The sequence below is a fragment of the Plectropomus leopardus genome, chromosome 18 (genome assembly GCF_026936395.1).
Source record: "Plectropomus leopardus strain MGB_pleo_1.0 chromosome 18, ASM2693639v1, whole genome shotgun sequence".
Lineage (NCBI taxonomy): Eukaryota > Metazoa > Chordata > Actinopteri > Perciformes > Serranidae > Plectropomus > Plectropomus leopardus.
This window is the reverse complement of record NC_142193.1, coordinates 3953022-3973563: the sequence shown is the minus strand read 5'-3', so window position 1 is coordinate 3973563 and position 20542 is coordinate 3953022. Positions and strand designations below refer to the sequence as shown.

At 39.2% G+C, this 20542-nt stretch overlaps 1 protein-coding gene across 1 annotated transcript; it reads left to right on the top strand.

Annotated features, from left to right (window-relative positions):
* The first annotated feature begins 6916 nt into the window (after positions 1 to 6916).
* On the top strand, positions 6917 to 16518 carry eve1 (even-skipped-like1). Its single transcript, XM_088069047.1, is given in 5 exon segments — positions 6917 to 7018; positions 14487 to 14508; positions 14511 to 14728; positions 15828 to 15995; positions 15997 to 16518. Coding segments are annotated over 5 exon segments (831 nt in total). The 3' UTR covers positions 16318 to 16518.
* The last annotated feature ends 4024 nt before the right edge of the window (positions 16519 to 20542 follow it).

The window sequence follows — 20542 nt, the reverse complement described above, 5'->3', positions numbered from 1 at the left end:
GGGGGGGTCCAACTCCAGTGTTTCTGTCCTTTTCTTCGCTTGCTCATCTCCACACCTGCTTTGCATCAGCCTTGTTAGTCCTTCCTGCTTCTCACTTTCTCCCAGCCAATCAGCTCTCTGCCTGTTCCTCTGCCTCATCACCTCATTCCCCTCACCTGAGCTTCTCTGCTCTTTTTCTCCAGCTGCACTTCATCCCCTCATCAGTCTAGTTTGTATTTAAGCCCTGATTTTTTAAAAAATTTTTTACATTAGCCCTTGTTTGATCCTTGCTTTGGTTGTGAGTGATGTTAATTTGTTTCATTCTCTTAAAGAGTCATGTTTTTGATTTTCTGTTGCCTCCTGCTTTTGGGTCCACATGACAGAATATGTTATTTTATTGTTGTTTTGTTCTCATTCAGTAGGTCTGATCCTGAAAGAGAATCTATCTATTTTCAAAACACTGACACACCATTACATCTTGAGAAAACTCAGTCACCTTTTTTTTGTATTCTTTGTTACCCCCCCATACATTTACATCAGCAGTTATTTTTCTAATCTCAATGGTCAAACAGAGCAAGTGTCTAATGATACGAAGGTAGCAAAGGTTACAAACAGATGATGTTTCTGCATCTGAGTCAGAGTCTGCAGGGCTGCTGAAGAAAATGAGTCTTTTCCTCCTGAAAATATCACAGTGGTGATCATGAAATCAGCAAAAGAAGAGCTGCAGTGATCCACAGCACTATACTATACAACAGTTAAATGTGTTAAATCTGGTGTAATGAGCCAAAGGAAAAATGTCTTAAAAGTAGACCTGAAACAATGCGACCATTCATCAATTATGTCAACTGACAGGAAATAAATCTGCAGTAATTTTGATTTTTGATGTCAAACAAGATAAAATATCCACATAGCTACTTTATATATATATATATATATATATATATATATATATATATATATATATATATATATATATATATATGTGTATACATATATATTCACTGCTATTGTTTGTCCTATCTCTATTAATACAGTTACTGTTGCTGTGCATCTCTCTCTCACTCTCTACTTCTCTCACTTTTTGTTTTAGTGTCTGGCTGAAAAAAAGAGAAGAAAAGAAAAGCTGAGGTTATTTCTGCCGTGATTTAACATGATTCGACTTTTCCTTGATGTCTGCAACTGAACATATTTTGCTTTTGGACCGTTGGTTGTCAAAACAATACATTTATAGACTTTGCTGAGATGTCCTATTTGTCCTGATCTGCTCTGAGGACAGACTGAGGGTGTTGATGCTGAACAGACTGTGAAGCCCGTTTAGGCAAAAGTGTGATACTTGGTAAACATTGATTTGACAAACAAGTAATTTACCGATGACAAAATAATTAGGAGATGAATCAATAATGAAAATGATTTTGTGGTAGCCCTAAATGATTGCTGGGATAAATTGGTGAAACGATGCCAAATTTGTGTAGAAATACCAAGTCAGATTGGGACAGAACAGAGATCAGTGGACGCAGCTATGTGGCTCTTAATGAATAAATTAATGTAATGTTTAAAAAGGTTAGTCGCACGGTAAAGATGGGACAGCAAAAGAGTGAAGCAGCGGCGGATCTCTCTGTCCGTCCATTGCGTCGATTCAAAGGACAACTGGGTATTTAGGGCTTCTGTTAGCAGGCCGTGGAGCGGTCAGAAAACTTACCTGTTCACCTTTCGCCTTCATGCGGACACCGAACGATCAGCTGATGTGTTGGCAGCCTCAAAAACAAACAAACAAACAAACAAAAAAACCCTCCGACTTCGCGTAAAAGTGAAAATTACGCATGTGATGTGGCGTTGAACTATGCCAGGAGATTCATTTTATTTTTTCAACCATTTCTTTTTATTACTAATGAGTCATTTTTTGAGATGATTTTTAATGACAGGAGATAGCTTTTCTTAACTTACGCGGATGAGCGACAGCAAATGGATGAATGGATGGATAGATGGATGTGACTGGTGATGTACAAGTGGTCTGTGATTACAGAAAGAGAATAAAATGCAGGTGGCCTTTAACACTGTTACTAATAGGAAACAGATTACAAAGTTGACAGAATCAGAACTCTGTTCTAGAAATCATATAAAGAAGGTTTTCATAAAGAAATAGTCCTTGTTATTCTCAACAGTTTCGGTGTGACTTAACCGAAGCTTCAGACTCATTTTATCTTACTTTATTTTATTCGATTTATTTATTTAGAAGAAATTGAACTTCATTACGCAGGTAGTCACAGTGCCAAAGATATTTGCTGAGCCATAGCAGCCACTCAAAAACAAAAACGGATATTGCAGGTTTAAGAAATGTGTAGTTTTTGATTTGCTAGGCACGACAGACCCTCCACTATCTCTGAGACAGCAGCTCCCATGATGAAGCATTAAATACTGTTCATTCAAATCCATTTGTCATTTTACTCTTTTATTTTCATAATAAATATTATTTTAAAATAACAGGTTTAGCGTTTGAACAGAGCAGCATGGAGGCCTCAGCAGAAACCCAACACAGCAAATTCACATGACCTCTGTGAGCTTTTAATCTAAATAAGAAGCAGCCAAAGGCAAAAAAAAAATCATCCTAAATTTCAACAGACACATAATTCATAATTCAACCAGCAAATGCACAAACTTAATTTAAGGCACAATTGTGGTGTTTAGTTTTCTGTTTTTAAATGCAAGGAGAGAGCAGCTGCATGAACATGAAAATATCAATTTTGATTTTTTTTAAAAATTTATTTTCTTTTTCTAATATGTAGCCTAAAGCAATGTTGAACCCTTTTTTCTTTCTGGACAGTTTTTTTATGTCCAGGAAAACATCATTTATGGCTTGTTTCTGATATGCTGTATGATAACCAAAACCCTCCTTCAGGTCAGTTTTCTACCCTAATCTTCCACTCACTCCATTAGAATAAGAGTTGCTGATGCCAGCCAATCAGGATCAAGGATTGTGAGGAAACCGATATGGTAGCAGGCAGGTTTTTTTGCTTTCAGTCAGGATGTTCATGAGGCCTTGTGATGGCAGCTCTCTCTCTCTGTGATGTTCTGTTCCCTCCGCGACCAACAGGAGGGAGCCTTGCACCTCAGTGTGCAGCTCAGGTGATCATCCTGGCTCACATTCAAACACACATTTATAAGAGTTCTGATAAAGAAATCAGAATCTCCTCTGTTTTCTGTGTATGAGAAGGCACAACATTATTGTTTTTAAAAAAAAATAAGAAAAGAATTGAAAAAGATTTCTGTCTCCACTGTGCAGTTTGGTGTACACTTTGTCTGTGGATACATGGTCACTAGTGGAGATGTGGTATCATATTTTGATATTTTCAGCAGTTCTGATGGATTCTAAGAGTAGAAAATGTTTTATTGACATAAAACACCCCAAACAACAATGCAGTATTTAACAAATTTTATTTAACTTAAAGTTGTTTCACTGTATGTATGTCCATTCTTTCTTTCAAGAGGCACCAGACTAACTAAAAGAAAAAAGAAAAACAGATCACAGCTGTGTTTACTTGGAAACCTCAGGAAAACAACAAAGGGTGAAAAGTCATGCAATAAAAGTCATGTGTGCATAAATGTAAGGAGAACATGCTGTAACGGCTGTAAGCATATATGATGAATGCAGATGCAGGATCTACTTTTTGTCATTCACTTTGGTTTTCTTCTTTTGTGTTTGTTTTTGTTTTGTGAATCTTTTTTTATATTAAATAGACTGATGTGTGTCATTTATGACAGAATAAAAACAAACTTATAGGTGCTGCTGAAATAGGTGGGAGATGGGACAAACCTGGATACAGGATGCACAAAAGGGGCAAAGCTCAGATTACTGCTCACAACAGCCCAGTCACCAGAAGTGAAAGTTGACATTTTAAGTTTATGCAAACCACAAAAATGTTACATTTGCATATTTAATATGTACCATATCAAGGTCTCTAAAGTGACGTAGTACTGTATATGGGCTGATTTTGTCACTGGCAGGTGGAGGGGATGGTGGATGGCGTGACAACTTGGTGGCACACTCGCCAAGCTTCAGATCACTGTTAGAGACCGACAGACAGCAAAACTGGTTATGATTTAGTGAAACGTTGCTGTGTTTTCAGCAGCTTTTAAGTCTCCAAACATTGGCTTTTTGGTCACCAAAAAAGGGTGTTTTGTAGTGACCCGTCACTATGTTTCCAACAGCTTTTTAAGGAAGAAAAGCCACTGTGTTTTTGCAGAGACATCACTTGGCCCCAAAATCTCTCATACTGATTCTAAGGGTAAAGAAGTATTTCACTGCTGGAAAAATGCTCTTTCCATAAAACTGGGCAGTCTATGCAGTACAAAAGCACAAATAGTTTTATGGTTTTTGTTTAGTCTTGGGCTGTGTATGTGTTTTTCTGTGTTCTCTATTTTTTTCTCCCCCAGTGCTTTGTTTGTGGTGTGTGTGTGTGTGTGTGTGTGTGTGCGTGTGTGTGTGTGTGTGGGTGTGTGTGTGTGTGTGTGTGTGTGTGTGTGGGTGTGTGTGTGTGTGTGTGCAGAGGCAGGCATGGCTGACTACTCTGGTTAGGCGCACCAGTTCCTCGTTCTGACAATCAGCTCTGCCTTCTTATACCTGGATGAGATTCTGCTTCAGTGTCAGATCACTCTGTTGCAGTTGGTAATCTCCGGTATCCTCCTTGTGTGCTTCCTGTAGTCTTTTTCTCTTGTAGATTTGTGTGTGTTTTTTGCCTGCCCTTGCACAGTGATTTTTGTTATTTACTAATTGACTCTTTTGATTTACCTCCTGGCTTTTGTTCTCTCATGCAGTTCTCGCCTGTGACATGCAGACGCTACAGCCTGCCTACTTCTCATTGTTGTTTCACCTGTTCAAGTGAACCTCACATACCAACCTGCCAGCCAGCCTCCGCTGACATTGACTGTCCTTTTGTTCATTCATTCATTTTTACATTAAACTCTGTTAAACTTTTCCAAACTACGTCTCTGCATTATTGAGTCCCAGACACAAACAACCTCACAAATACTTTGGTGGCACATGACCAGAGGAAACAGATAAAAAAGGGCTGTCAAATTGTTTTATTTTTGTTGTTGTTGTTTGTTTTCTGAAGATAAAAAAACCCTGAAACTGCTCGAACACATCGCACCACACTGGACCAATTAATATTCCCAATGGTGGGTCAGCTGTTTACGCTAAGGGATGCTGTTACTGTGAGGTCAACAAATGCACCTAGTGAGATGATGTCATAGTGTTGTAAGTATTGACATAGAAAACAATATGACAGCCGGTTGGTTGCTAATGATCTGGAGTAACATTTAAACAGCACACTAAAATATGCTTCTAAATCCATATTAGATGAAAAATTCGCAGCTCAAGTCACAGAATCCTGGTTTATAAGTGACCATTGCTGCTTAGTTTTAATGTTTGATCTCAGTTCTTTTCAGCCTCCCTTTTAAAATACAGGAAACAGCATGGCACTGGCTTCCTGTTCACAATTCTCGTATTACAGCCAAACAGTGCACAAAAATGATCTTTCTGAAGAACTTTTTATTCAAGAAATAGGTAATACAGTGACAGAAATCTGACTATTTCCTTGTGTGTGCATAGCAGCTGTGTCAGAACTTAGCTGTCCAGTCAGTAGAGTGCATAAATTATGTGCTCAGCACGACACACACGGAGCTACAGATTTACGAGAGGCCAGACACTGCTTGGATCTGCATTCATGAACAGATACAGTGAATGTGTGAAAGCAATTCTTTTCCAATAATTTTAGCACCAAGAACACTATATCCTACATGCATTATAATGTCAATTTAATGTGTCCTTTGTTAGAGCCTCTCTAAATATCTTCATCTTTTTATCTTCATCTCTTTTATCTTCTACATGCTAAGAAGAAAATAAAACAAGCCGAAGCTAAACAGAGCAAACTGCAGACATGGTGGCGATGAAATAATTTCAACATGTAAATTGCTGCTACGTGATAGTCTCACATTTTTGAGAGATAATGAGTTCTGCTGCGATTGTTCATGGCAGCAGCTGCTTTCACTGACTCTTAACACAAAGCCATGAGATTTATTGAGCAAACAGTGCATCACATCTGGGCAGCAGTTCATGCTGCAGCAAAGTCGGCTGAAACACATAAAAAGATGAACAGCTGCTCACAGTCGCTGATGTGTACAATGAGAAGGACACAGTGTTAAGCTGCGTTTATACTTAGACATGCACAGGGGTCTTCATGCTCTGTGGTTGCTTAGTGCAGTATTCGCCAAAACACCAGGGGGCGACCAAATAAAACATTCTGCAAAGGAGCAGAAGGTCAACGAGTGTTACTGAAGAAGAATATTAAACAAATAGGCAGCTCCTCATTGCCAAGGAAGAATTGTAATTAATTGGAGACTTATTTGTATTCATGTGTTTTGCCTTTTTACAATCCCTAAAGAAATGAGCACAGTGTTTGGAAAAAATTATTTTTTCCTCATTATTTGTGGCAGTCACTGTCTGTAAATCCAAGCATGCAGTGGGTACCAGTTAAAAAAAATTGGAGATGCAATACCAAGTGTCACAACAGCTTGCAGAGCCTTAGTGCTTTGACCAAAATTTGTAATGACAACAAATTTGGCTGCCACAGCCTTGCACAGGGTCACAATTATTGATAAATAAATGATGCAGAAGATCTGAACCCTCTATCCAGTTCTCTTTATACATCCATGACTGAGACAAATAAAAATGAAAAGACTCCGTTGATGAAAGCTTGACTTTGGGAAGGGAAGAAATGTGGGACAAGATGAAGAAACTAGGAAAAAAAGAAAGAGAGAAGGGAAATAGTAATCCAAAAACCAATGGGTGACGGCACAGTAGTTTTGTCAATAAATTCAGCCTATTCTCACTCTGAACTCGTCATATATGCTCTGTCAGTGCTTTCGGCATATGAGCATAATGTCAAAAGCCACCTTCTGCATCCACCTGGAATACAGGTGTAATTATGCTGTGGGTAACAACGGTTTCAATATTCAGGAGCATGAACAGCTGATGCAGAAGGTTACCTAAAACGTCTTAAGAAGGTGTCTGACAGAGCAGCACCATGGGACGAGTCTGGATTAGAATGTCTTGATTATTTATACAGTCTATGTATACAACAAGTAATCAATTATTTAGGAAAAGCAGACAAAGCAGGTTGATAGAAAGTACACACTCTTCCAAGGTAAAATTGCAATAGCAAAATCATGAAGAAAATCAGGGTTTCTCTGTAAGGGTGATGACTGCAGGGCAGACTCAGCACGAGTATGGAGGGTAAAATACCACAGTGTGGTGATAAAGCAGATTCAACAGCCATGTGTTTTACAGATACAACAGAATACTTTGATCATTTGATCAAAACTGCCAATCCTTTGGGATAACAGGGTTTGGCAGAGTGAGACCGCAAACAATGGAAAGCATTACCTCTCTAAAAAGTCCTGATGCTGAGGCCGGAATCAAAGCCTAAAAGAAAATCTCATCGGTATGCACAGTCACAAATAAAGCTATTTGTTCATTTGAGACAAATATGTAATCAATGATGTCTGTATGAGAAGTTCTTCCTTCTTCTGCATGGCATGTGTTTCTTATACAAACCCCAATTGCTGGGAGTGATCTGCTGTTCTACATTTGCAACAAAGTACTTGCCACTGTTGTCAGTTAATTGCAGACCGTCATGACTTCTAGAGATTTTTGCTGTGAGGTGTTAGCTTATGGCTGCTGAAACAAAACAGCTGCTTGGGATCTGATCTGGATGAAATCTGAATGATCAAAGTCAATGAGATGCAATGTTGTCTCCAACTGCCCCAAAAATACTTCACACCATTTTAAAACCAGTTGTGCCAGTTCACCTGGGGCAGAAACATATTTCGGTCAGGCATTGGTCATTTGTTGAAATGCCTAAAACCACTTATGATGAAATGTACCTTACCAGGACCTCTTGTGGTTCATCCCTGAGCAAATGTCTTAGGTGTATATAGCTTGACACTTCAGTTTGTAATTCTGGAAAATGGTAGGCAAATGTTAAGTCTATTCCCAGGTCATCAAATACCGATGCTTTTGATTGTTGGTTCACTCTTAAACCCAAGACCCAGGCCAAGGTCATAGGTGTTTGATGACCAGGACTAGAGACTCAGCAATCAACTCTACACACTTTACCTTTACGTGCTTCATCAGTGTTTTACATCAATATTCCTGTCAGCATAAAGACTGCTGGAAACCAGAAACTTGAATGAAAAGTTAATTAATAACATCCTCCCCCAACATGTATAAATCAGTTCTGATGTGTGGACAAGATATTAACATGATGTATACAATTAGGTCAGCTGGTGCATCTCCAAAAATAGGAGACAAACTCTATACAGGCCTTGAAAAAATAAAGGATCCAATGAGGCTTTAAATTATCAATGCCACTGAAGGATGCCAGCCACCAGGCATTGCTGTTATGGGCCAACACCACATTAAAAATACTTGAGTAATTTTAGATGAAGACATTTGCATGTGTTGCACAAACAGTGCTAGGTTGTTTCACTTTCTAACACTTTCAGGATGTGGGTGAACATGGGGACAACACACATATTTTCCTCAAGTTCTCAAAACATTATAGCAACATGTGCAGTTACATGTGTTTAACACATGTTGCATAGAGAAGCAATGCAGCATGTGCAATGTTCCTCAAATATGGATATGGTGAAGAAGGCAGGGTATGAGTGTTTGATGTCTCACAAAGAACAGGACACTTCATCAATCTAAGTGACAGCCTCCCAACCTTTATTCCCGCGACCTCAAACAAATGTCACAGCATTTCCTTAACTACCAATATTGAAAACACATGAAAGCTATTTTCATGTTGTTCCGATGTTTACCTTAAAGACGGGGAATCAGAGGGACAGAAAGCGAGCTACTGTAAGTGGGGATTTAGCGAATCAGTGGCTGACAAGATTAACCCCTGACACTATGAACTGCTGCTGAAGAACAAGAGGTTGACCCCTGCATGATTTTACCAGCTGGCAGCTTTTCTTTTATTTCCTCTTAAGTAGCTTTGAGGTTGTTAAAGTCTTTTTTCACACTGTCAGTATCAAATATGTTATGTATCAGTTACTCACTTATTCATTGAAGCTATATGACTTGAGTGAAACCCAAGTGGCCGCAGCACTTCATCAGATGCAAATATTCCAGATGTCTTGAATCTTATTTTATAGGTATCACCTGGAAATTCAGCTTGCCATAATTGGCATCTCTGGAAGCATTGATCTCTATTAGAATATGAAATACTTTACGGTGGGTTTGAGCAAAGTTTGGCTGCATGCATACTCGAAGAAAAAGTTGGTATTGTATGTTTCTGCAAACCACTGATATGTTATGTTTTATATCAGCTTGTCTAAAGGGATGTAATACATGAGCTTATGCTGTCATCAGGAGGTGGAAGGGATGGTGGATGGCGTGTCACCTAGGCGAGATGCTTGCCAAGCTGTAGACCACTATTAAGCCCTTTCCCACAGCACAAAAAACCCACTAACACCTGCTAACATCTGGCTTTTTTATTTAATGGGAGGGGTTACAATATGCATTCACTCCTGGGTCAAATGACTCTGTGGTAGTCACAGATATTTATCGACACCTGCTCCGATGGGCTTCCATCAGCAGTAACAGAAATACAACACCAAAGTGGACATACTAATTTTATCCTCTTTGCGGGTGTAATGTAATAACAGGTTGCCACAAAATACCGTCCGTCACCACCCAAGCAGTGCTCAAACATCATTCCCAATTAGTCAGAACTGAGTTTGAAGGAGAGAATGGGTAAGTAAGAGAGAGAAAAAAAGAAGCAACCACCGAAACATTTTCACAGACCTCCATGCTGCTTTCTACAGTTTATTAACCTGTTTACCAGCTCTTCCATGACATCAAAGGTGACATACTAGTGAAAAAGAAAAAGAACACGCAGAGAAAGGTATATTCGTCTGCTGTATAGCTGTGTACACAACTCTGGTCTACTGGCAATGGGAAATGAGTCTACCACCTATTTTTAGTGGGTTTCTCCTTGTTTTAAAAAAACTGCCACAAACAGCAAAACTGGTTGTTTGCCACTGTTTTTCCAGCGAGGATAGTGCCACCAAAATAAGCATTTCCAGGAAGGATTGTGCCCTCAAAAGCAGGTATTTTAAGCCAAAACATATTCTTTTTCTAATGATACTCAAGTGATTTTTGTGCCTAAACCTAACAGTGTGTTAACCACAGCATTGTTGAAACATAAAGAAATGTAAAGCTTCAGTGTGTCTGCTATATAATAATGTACGTAATGTATCGTTGTTTGCAAAAACACAAACACAACAGCACAATGAACAAAAAAAGAATTCCCGCCAGACTCGGACATGCTACCATTATTATTGTAAGCATGTAAGCATACTGATTTGAGCATTTATCTCAAGTAGAGCGTGACAAAGCAGATATCATGGCTGTATACCGGCAGTCTTGTTAATCTGTCTCTTGTTTTTCCTCAACATTGGAAGTACAATAATTAATTACTGAAGTACCCTTTAAGACATGAACAGCAGGCTTTCATTATTTCCTCAGCTGTTAAACATGAGTAAATTCATTGGATTTTCATCTGCTCTTTATCTTTGATTGGTGTTGACAGGATTTATAACACCCAAAACTCCTACCAAATCCCAAACTATTTTGTTATTGGAGTTTTATTAAAGTTTGTTCATAAGAGGTCTACCCGTTGAATAACTTCAGGTTCATGCATAGAGCCAACGTTGTGCCAGTAGGGGTCTGTCTCCCAAATTTTTTCCACCCATTTTTTAATACAGTTGAAAGTATGGAAATAGAGGGACTGTACAGTGTTTGACGGCAATAGCTTCACCTGAGGTACGAAACACCCCCTGAACAAACAAACTGAAAAAAATTGTATTTCATGTCTCCATCTGCTGATGGGCCATCACTATAAGGGTATGTATAATATGATGTTAATTTCACCGCAGAATAGACCTCATGATCATTAAAATTATGTGGGATAAAGTCGATATATCGCTATCGGTATTGATAATCGGCCAAATTAGTTTTTATAGGCAATATCTGCATATCGGACATCTGCAAAAAATCCAATATTGTACATTTTGACAAACAAAAGGAATATATTTATATTTGTTCATGCACAGCTCATTTAAAACATGCCATTTGGTGTAATAATGATCTTTGATTATTTCATATTTATTTTAGCATTTTCATATGTACTTACATCATATTTATGTCATACTTTGTCACCCTCGAATGTGCTTAGTTCTGTCAAAGGGAAGGAGTGACACTTTTTATAAGTTAATGTAACTTTTTTTTTAAATATATATATAAAGAAGAGCGAAGTGGGGGGCTGTGCTCCAGAGGAAGGAATGTCAGTGACTATGAATGTGATTCTTCTTTCGTACCTGAGTGTGTTTTATAATGATAAATTTCCTGCATGTAACAGTGACTCCACCCTACCTGGCGTCTGTCTGTCTCTGTCCTCCGCCTGTCCTCTTTATCATCATCTGGCCGCTGGATTAACAATCAACGCAGATTATAGCCATAATAAACTCCAAAACACAGGTTCAAGGGTCAGCCTCTGCTCTGGAGGAGAGGCTGTACACTTAAAGGATCGCGTTTTGATTGACGCCGCACTGCTATTATGATACATAAAGCTCTATTAATCTGCCCCTTATTGTCACGACTGCTTATTATTTCAACGCCTGGTCAAAACAAAGATTTTTTTTCAGATCTGCTGGTGAAAAATTCGGTTGCATGTTTTATACTAATGTTTTTAAGATAAAAAGCCCCCTGGCTCTCTCAAAATAAAACATCTGATGTAGTTAAATTATGTCCAGACAAATTTAAAGCTTAATTATAGCCTACATAAGAATGAAAATTAAAAAATATATATATATATATATATATATATATATATATATATATATATATATATATATATATATATATATATATTAAAATGGAACGAAAAATTTAGGAGTATAAGAATAAAAAATCATTCGGCTATATTCTCGAAAGCCATAATATCATTTGAATTAATAATTCCTCTCCACTGTGCTCCACCTCGGCCAATTTGGAGCCATTAGGCCTGTAATGATTTACTTCCAAATCCTTGAACATCAAACGGCGGAGAACAATGAGAGTCTGGTTGCTGTCTCTGCCTGTGCGTCTTTAATTCTCCATAACAAAAGTACAAAGGCCGAGACGGAGACCAAAGGCTTTATCCCTAAACACCTTTAACACCTCTCCGGGCCGCGGCGCCGCGCCGGGCCGACACGCACACCACGGCCCGTCTGGAGCGCCTGTGATAGGGGCAGAGGAGAAGAGGAGAGCAGCCCCGGGGAACAGAGAAGGAGGAGGAGAACAGGGAGGAGGATGAGGGGGTGTGATGGGACACAACACCTCATCTTCTCCGTGTTTGTCTGAACAGACCTGTGTGTGGGAGAGTTTCAGGGAGAGAAGTTTTTGTCAGACGGCAGACAGATCACCGGCCTGTCTGAAGGAGCCGAGCAGCCTACAGGAGATTCAACCAACGAGGAAAAACGAAGCATACACGAGGGATTTCTTCATTTTTAACACAGCCTGATGCGTAAGTACATTACGCATCATCATAACGCACGCAAAGTTGCTTTAAATCAAACTTTGTTCACCACTGACACCTATAAGCCAATTTCTTCATTTTATTTGTCACACTGTAAAATCTGACAAGTTGATTTTACTTTTGAAAATAGGAAACCAGCTACCTTGAACTATTATTCTAGCCTATATGTCAACTTATCTAATTATCTAATTGTTAAATTTACCTTAAATTTAGTAATATTTTCTTGAATTTGTAAAGTTGATGCAACTTAAACATGACAAGTTTGATTTAAATCAACCTTTAATAACTTTTTAACAAATTCGGTAAACCAAGTTAACCATGCTTTATTCTGCTTGTTGCAAACTAGTCAGTCATATTTGTCTTATCTTAAACACGTTAACAAAACAGAACTCACAGATCTCCTAACTTCCCAGGCTTTGGAAATAATATACTGGAATTCTCAATTTTGGTGATGATCCCCCTTAATTTACCCAAAAGCCATTACAGGGAAGGAAATGTAGGCTACAGTGTGTTATCCCACCAGCTGATGTTATCCATGTTGAGGTCTAGAGCGATTGAACTCCTTGTAAAAGCTCTTATGAACAGTTACAAAGCCTTAATAAACTTATTTGGAATTTTGGAGGAGGCGACTGTGTACAAAGTGCTGTCAGCACCAATAAAAGATATAGAGTGTTATGAAAATATGTCCTATTTATTCATGTTTTACAGCTGGAGTCTCTGACACCCAAATCAGAAGCAGCCTGTCATGTAACTGCAACGTCATCAAAATCAACTTACAAGCAATTCTCATAAAATTCGGGACAGTTATGAAGTAACATGTTGATAAAAAAATGCTATTTATGTTAAAGAGGGTCAAGGGTGTCCCAGGACCCCAAATACATCATGTAGTTTAAGAAAAAAGTGATCTCTAGGCCTCTACCTAACCAACTTTGTAACAAACTTGCATTTACAATTTATTTATGATATAGAACACTGCAGTGTTACACATTTAATTTGTTTGTGTGACATAGGTGCAGATTTTGAGGGGACACAGAAGCCCCCACACACAATAAAAGCAGTAAAGTAGCAGAAGAGTTTTATTATGACTAAATGAACCCTTTAAAACCTGGATGGATGTCAGTTTTCTTGCACAGCATTCAGTCATCCTTCACAACCTTTGAAATGACATCTATTTCAAAACCGCAGAAAATAGACAATCAGAAACTACAAAAAACTGTCCCACAAAACTGGAAAAAAGGAGAAAAAGTTATTAAAAAGTGACAAAAAATGACATGTGAATATCAACACACATTTATATTTATAATTACATGTATAATTAAAAATCAGATCACAGAGAAATGTTACAACTATTACTATTATTAACATTTGTCATTTTTATTTTATTTTAATTTAGTCCTTTTTTCAAGGTCATTCTCTGATTTTGTTCTATTGCTTTTTTTTCCTTTTTTCTTTCTTTCTTTTTTTTTTTTTTTTGGCTAATTTCAGGTAGGCTTATCTTTTGCTACTTTTTACGGATTTCTTGCAAATTTTGGGGTAATTTCTTAATGTTGCAGGATCCTTTCAAAGGATTTTATGCATTTGCACCATAAATCAAAGCAGAAAAGGTACAAATATGTGCACAAAAATTGACCAGAATGTAGAAAATCAAAAAAGTGTTTGATGCTCAAAGGTTTCTGTCAGTGGACCTCCATATCCCCCTTTTCATATGTATCCCCCCCTCAATGTTGAAACCTACGCCCCTGTAAAGCTCGTTTGTAGTCGGTTTTCCTGCTCTGACACATTTGGGCAGCATTAACAAAGGTACGTTTACAGGTAGGACCACACGCGCGCTCACTTACACTCGTGCTTCTCTTTGCATCATTTCAGTGTCGGAGGGAAGACAGACGCCGGTGGCGGCCGCCGCCGTAGTGCACGGTCCCGGTGCAGAGGAGCGGACGGAGCCGTGCACGCGCAGCGCCCTGCTGGACCAAAGTCGGCGGCACCGGACAGCTTTCACGCGCGAGCAGCTGTCCCGGCTTGAGCAGGAGTACGGCAAGGAGAGCTACGTGTCCAGACCCCGGCGCTGCGAGCTGGCCACAGCTCTCAACTTACCGGAGACAACGATAAAGGTACTGCGGTCAGGCTGCCCTGCAGTGTGTGAGGTTGAAGGCCGGACACGTTATGTAACAAGGTCACAGTTATGTCACACATTCGTCTAAATGCAGTAGTGGAATGTCACTAAGTACATTTACTCAAGTACTGTACTTAAGTACGAATTTTAAGTACTTATACTTTATTTTTTTCTTTTTATGCCAATGGACCTCAGAGGGTAGTATTGTATTTTTTGCTTCACTACATTTATTTAAGCCCTTTAGTTATTTTACATATTAAGATTTTTGCATGAAAACAAAAATAGTTTATATAATATGTTGCTTTGTTGAGAATTTAATTACCAAACAGTTTATACAAGTAAAGCTGCAACAATAAGTCTTTCCTTTTTTTCTTCTAATTTTGAGTTGTTTTTTTAATTTCTTCCAGCCATTGGAGTCTTTTTTTTCTTTTTTTTAATGAAAGTGCAAGAATGTGAGGCGAGGCCTTGTAAAGGCTGCCACCTGACGTTTTAGAAGCGTAGCTTTCTGTGGAGATTCTATGAGCTGGTAAAACAGTTGAGGACTGGACGAATGGACACACTGACAGACAACTCAGTTCCAAAACTTTACAGGGATAGACTGGATCTTTTGAAGTGGGGTTGTATCCACAGTCAGTGTATTTACACACAGTAGATGTCTGTCTGCACGTCTCCAGTTTGGAGAAGCTAAGCAATGCACTGCTTTGGAGGGGTCCAAAACAAAATGTATGTTTGCCACCTAAAATTTACAAAATGAACATCAGTTTTAGTGCATCGAATATTTGAGGATATTGTCCTGTCCTTTATTCATAGTGGCTGTGTGAGCTCATGTGCTTCAGTACCTTCCCTCCAAGAAGGAGGCTTACTGTAACACCACTTTTAATCTTGTGTTTTTTTCTTCCCTCTGTCTTTTTCTCCTGCATCTCTTTACCTTTGTCTCGCTTTCTTATGTTTAATATTTCCTTGTTTCACTGTCTTCTTGCGCCTTATCCTGGCGCCGCTCTTGTTTAAATCTTCTTTATTGCCCTCCTTGCTTTGTGTCTTTTCCTGTATCTTTCCTCACTTCTTTCCTCCTTCCTTCCTTCCCTCCCTCTCTCCAGGTGTGGTTCCAGAACAGGAGGATGAAGGACAAACGGCAGAGACACTCCTTACCATGGCCTCACCCTCTTGTCGACCCGCTGGGGGCACTCCTCTTAGGCCGTGCCTCCCCTTCCTCCACCTTGCCATACCCCTTCATCCCGCCCCACCTCCCGCACCTCCCCTCCCCACCACCACCACTACCCCCTGGCTCTGTCCTCACCAGCATCCTCAGCTCACAGTCGCTACAGCACACCCATGAGGACCCTGGATGCTCTCCGCCTCTCCCAGTACCACAACAGAGCGGGGGCGCTGCCTCCGACCACAGCAGCCCTCTACCCTTCCACCGGCATCATGCACCACCCCGCCTCATGTCCCTGCCCTCTCTGCCTCCACTGGGGACCAGAACAACTGCTGAAAGCAAGAGGCGAGGCACTGGGATTGAGCCAGCCCCGTAGTCCCAAAGCCAACATCCAGCCTGCAGGCCTGGAGCGGAGAGAAGAGATGGTGTAAAATAATCAAACAGTGAGTCTCTGAGGCTTTCAAACTGCTGTCACATCAGCTGCTGCAAGCAAAGAGCAGTACACTCACCGTGACTTCAGTATTCATGAACATGGTTGAGTGTGCCAAGCCGCATGAGACTTTCACTAACAAAGAGCAGGAAATTTATAGACTTATCTAAAACAATGCCAGTCCTGTGACACCGCCGACTAACACTTTGAAACCTGAGCACATTGTGCCTATGACGGTCTGACTGCAGTTCATGAGCAGTGATGGACAGTGGCGTTAGATACTCATCAGGTCGGGTTGCTTGTTTTCATTCACATGTGGTCATTAGATACAATAAGAGGGCAGAGAGATACTTTTTTTTACAGATCACCTGTCTTACATGCTTCTGTTTGGATCCAGTGACACCCACTGATAAAGTTTTTATAAAGGTGGCCTACAACACCTTTAAGCCCACAGTATATTCACTGCAGAGGTTTTTCCATCATTGGAATAATTACTCCCTTTTTTCTAAAAACTGGATTTATTTTATTTTATTTTTGCTATTGTGCTAGAATCACAATGCCAGCCATACATAAGTGTTTGATCTTCTATTTTATTGTTGTTCTTGTTGTTGTTGTTTGGCATATCCTCTCACCACTTATAATGAAAAACGTAGCCATGTTTCAGTAAAGTTAATAGTCTTCACTACATGCAAACATTGCTGCGGTTATTTATCCAAGACAAAGGGAGCTGATGGTAGCAAGAAATGGCACCATTTCTGCACTTTAATGTAAACCAAACAACTTCTAAATACTCAGATTTGTCACTTTTTACTGCAGACGTTTTTCTTTTCTGATATTATTTTACCTGCTTACACAGGGACTCAGACAATGCGTAGCTGCGATAAGCGTGCACGTTTGTTTGACGTCAGATAAGGTGAAGAGAAGAGAAGATGAAGAAAAAAGAAACACACTGGGACATTGTGAAGTCAGTGTCTGCAAAAGCACAACTGCACCAAGTGATGACTTTGAAGTGCATATTATAGGGCTGGTTTCATTGTTTTCTCTGCTGTAACACTAATGACTACTGCTTTTATTTATTTGTACGACTGTAAAATTTGAAGTAGCATTCACTGACACATCTGAATTCATTGTAAGGACAGTAAAGAGAAAATGCTATTGCACAGAGTGTGTTACAATAAGCGGTCATACAATCCTGTGGAAATGTGTAACTGTCAGTGCCTAAGTGTAACTGTAGCCTCCAGGAGATGGGGTTATTCACTTTCTTTCTGAGAGTAAGATGAGAAGATTGATATAAATTAGGTGTGTGCATAGCTGGAGTCAGGACGTGGTTAGCATAGCTTAGCATAAAGACTGGAAGCAGGGGGAAACAGCTAGCCTGGTGTTCCAAACTCTTGTTTGTTTAATCCACACACTATCAGAAGTGTAAGAAATTTAAAGTGAAATACATTATATTTCCATCAGACAGCCCTCAGGGAAGTCATTATCGGCTTCAATTCCCCATATGCTTTTCTCAAAGTCACCAGACTCCACTGACAAATACAATCATTTTGACTTGCTATGTCATCACTTACTGTAAAATAATCCTGATATGTGACTGACCACAAGCACAATTTTAAGCCCAATTACTTGAAAGTTCAAAATAATGTGATTCTATGTTTTCAATTTACTGACATTTGCTCCAGTATCAATCTGGTCATGAAGGGATCCCCTGTTAAATCATGCAGGCATAATAATCCACAGAGAACAGAGGCAGGCTTTGTCTTGCTGCTAACACCACACCCAGGGCCACAGATATACTGTACACAACCTGGCCAGGTTTCACAATGCAGACAATGCAAACAAAAAAAGTTCACAGTTTGTTGAAAGCAGAAATTATTTTCAGTTACCTGAATATATCTGTATCCAACTAGTTCATGTTTCTACATATGAAGGGTTCCAATTTTTTTTTTTCGTAATGACTGCAGTGACATCAATAATTCATTTATGATCATATTCAGGTTATGGTGTTTACAGGAGCAACATCTTGTTCAGGTTTTGTCCACTCTGTCTAATGACAAAGTTAAGTGACATTACATGCATTCCCTGTTCCAGAGAAAGAGACATGATGTTGCCAGGGCATGTGAAGGAATAAATTGTACATATGTCACTTTTAGATATCAAACTAATTATTAAAGAGTCTCTACTGTTCAAATCTGTCTGCATTTACTATTAAATGAATTAATATATAAACAAGTGCAAATAAAGCAAAGGAAATGTCCATTTTCATGACACCACGATTCTTTAAAACTGGGATTGGCAGTTTTATTTTTGCGTCTTCTGGCAAAGATCCCATGATAAGCTTTTATAATACTGTAATTTAAGTGAACTGAGAAAAAAAAAGCTAGACTTGTGCTCCTCCTCTTTGCGCTGTTTTCAGGCTTTAGAAAAGCTAGTTTGTGATGGGAGACTCTGGCCAATCACAGGTCACGTCAGGGGGAGGATGTTCCTATTGGCTGTTGCACAAATGCAGAGCGTGCACGTTCCTTCTGTGAAGGTCTGATTCAGTGGTTAATAATCCTGCATAGAAGGTTACTATTCCAGCATTGGCATTATCTGCATACACTACAAAGCAACTTAAAAAATCAACAACGCATCAAAAAGATTCTAAAAAAAGTCTGACAATAAATACATTTAAAAAAACATGTCAGCACTGGCAAAGTGCTTCAGAAATTGGGAGAAAACGTTGATAGTTGGGTTAGGGTTAGTGTTTGTCAGTGTTTTTGGTGTAAATGCATAAAGTCAAAGGGCACCTTTCACATGCGCATGAAACACCACTGGACAGCATCAGCTGATAACTTAGGTAGTCAGAACCGGGGCGCAGTGTTAATATACACCAACGGATGGCCGGATTGCTCCTGCAGCATGGACACACTGCCGGTAACAATGTAATGTAATGGCAAAAGACACAAAAATCCACTGACAAAGTTCTGTTTTCTGTAAATTAAATACACTGATGAAAATTAATGTTTCTAATCTTTTTTCTGTTTCTATTCACTTAAATATATGATATTGTACTGTTATAATATACATCAATCAAAATGTAGTTACAGATACAGAATGAAACGTACCTTTAAATGTCACTTTTAACAAATCTGCCATGTTGCCTCAGCAGAATAAAATATCCTCTGTGACCTGATTCATGTCTGTGTGATACCACTGATTAACTACTGTAGTTCTCTGCGGTCAGATGGGGTTTTACAGTCAAAACAAAAACTGTCCACTAAAGCAATAAACAGATTACAAGATTGAAATTGGTGTGTGTGTGTGTGTGTGTGTATGAGAAGAGATTGAGAAATTAATTTGAATCGCAACGATTACATGCAAATCTATATAGTATGTCTTGTGTTTTAAACTGCATGTGTGAATTAGTGTTCAGTGTTTGCTCATGCCTTGTAGTTGTTATTTGGTTTAATAGCCCTCACATAGTGTAGCAGCGCTCGTCTCGTTAATGCTGCAAAGGCTATAAAAGGTTTTGGACAGAAAAGTCAATCAATCTGTGGGCTCATGATTCCTATAAAAGACCTGAGCTGTGTGCATGCTGCTGCTTGAAGTGTAACACCAAGTTTTCTTTGTTGCTTTTAACCAGATCTGATGCCTTAAATCTGATCTGATCCACAACCGTCCCGTGAATTCTCATACACTGTGCAACATTTGACAGTTAAGGACCCCACAAATGACATACTGTACTTAACAGAGATTTAGGTCCTTAACCTGAGTGTGCATAGGTTAGGTTTAGTAAAAGAATAACGGTGACGACTGACCTTAAAATCACTCACTTGGTGTGGATTTCACACAGTTGCGAATGCTGGTCTCCTGTGGGAAAGTCCTGTGTTTGTTTGACCCATCCACCATGCCTACGTCCCTCTTTACTCTCGTCAGTGCATTAGTTACATTATCACAGCCTACCCAATTACATTGTTTACATGCAAATTATATTGCATTGCTTTTTGTAGGTATACATGTTATATCAGTGGTTCTCAAACGTTTTTTTTCTGTAATGTACCCCCTTTGAAATATATTTTCATCCAAGTAGGATGAAGGTATTATCGTTGGTTCTGGTTTTGCCTTTTTTGTCACTTTTCTATCTGTTTTTTCAGCAGCATTACTGCTACGCTTCAACCACGACTATATTGTTTGTATCTTGGTGGTGGCAAGTGATTGATTGACAGGTGATGGTATTTGACAGG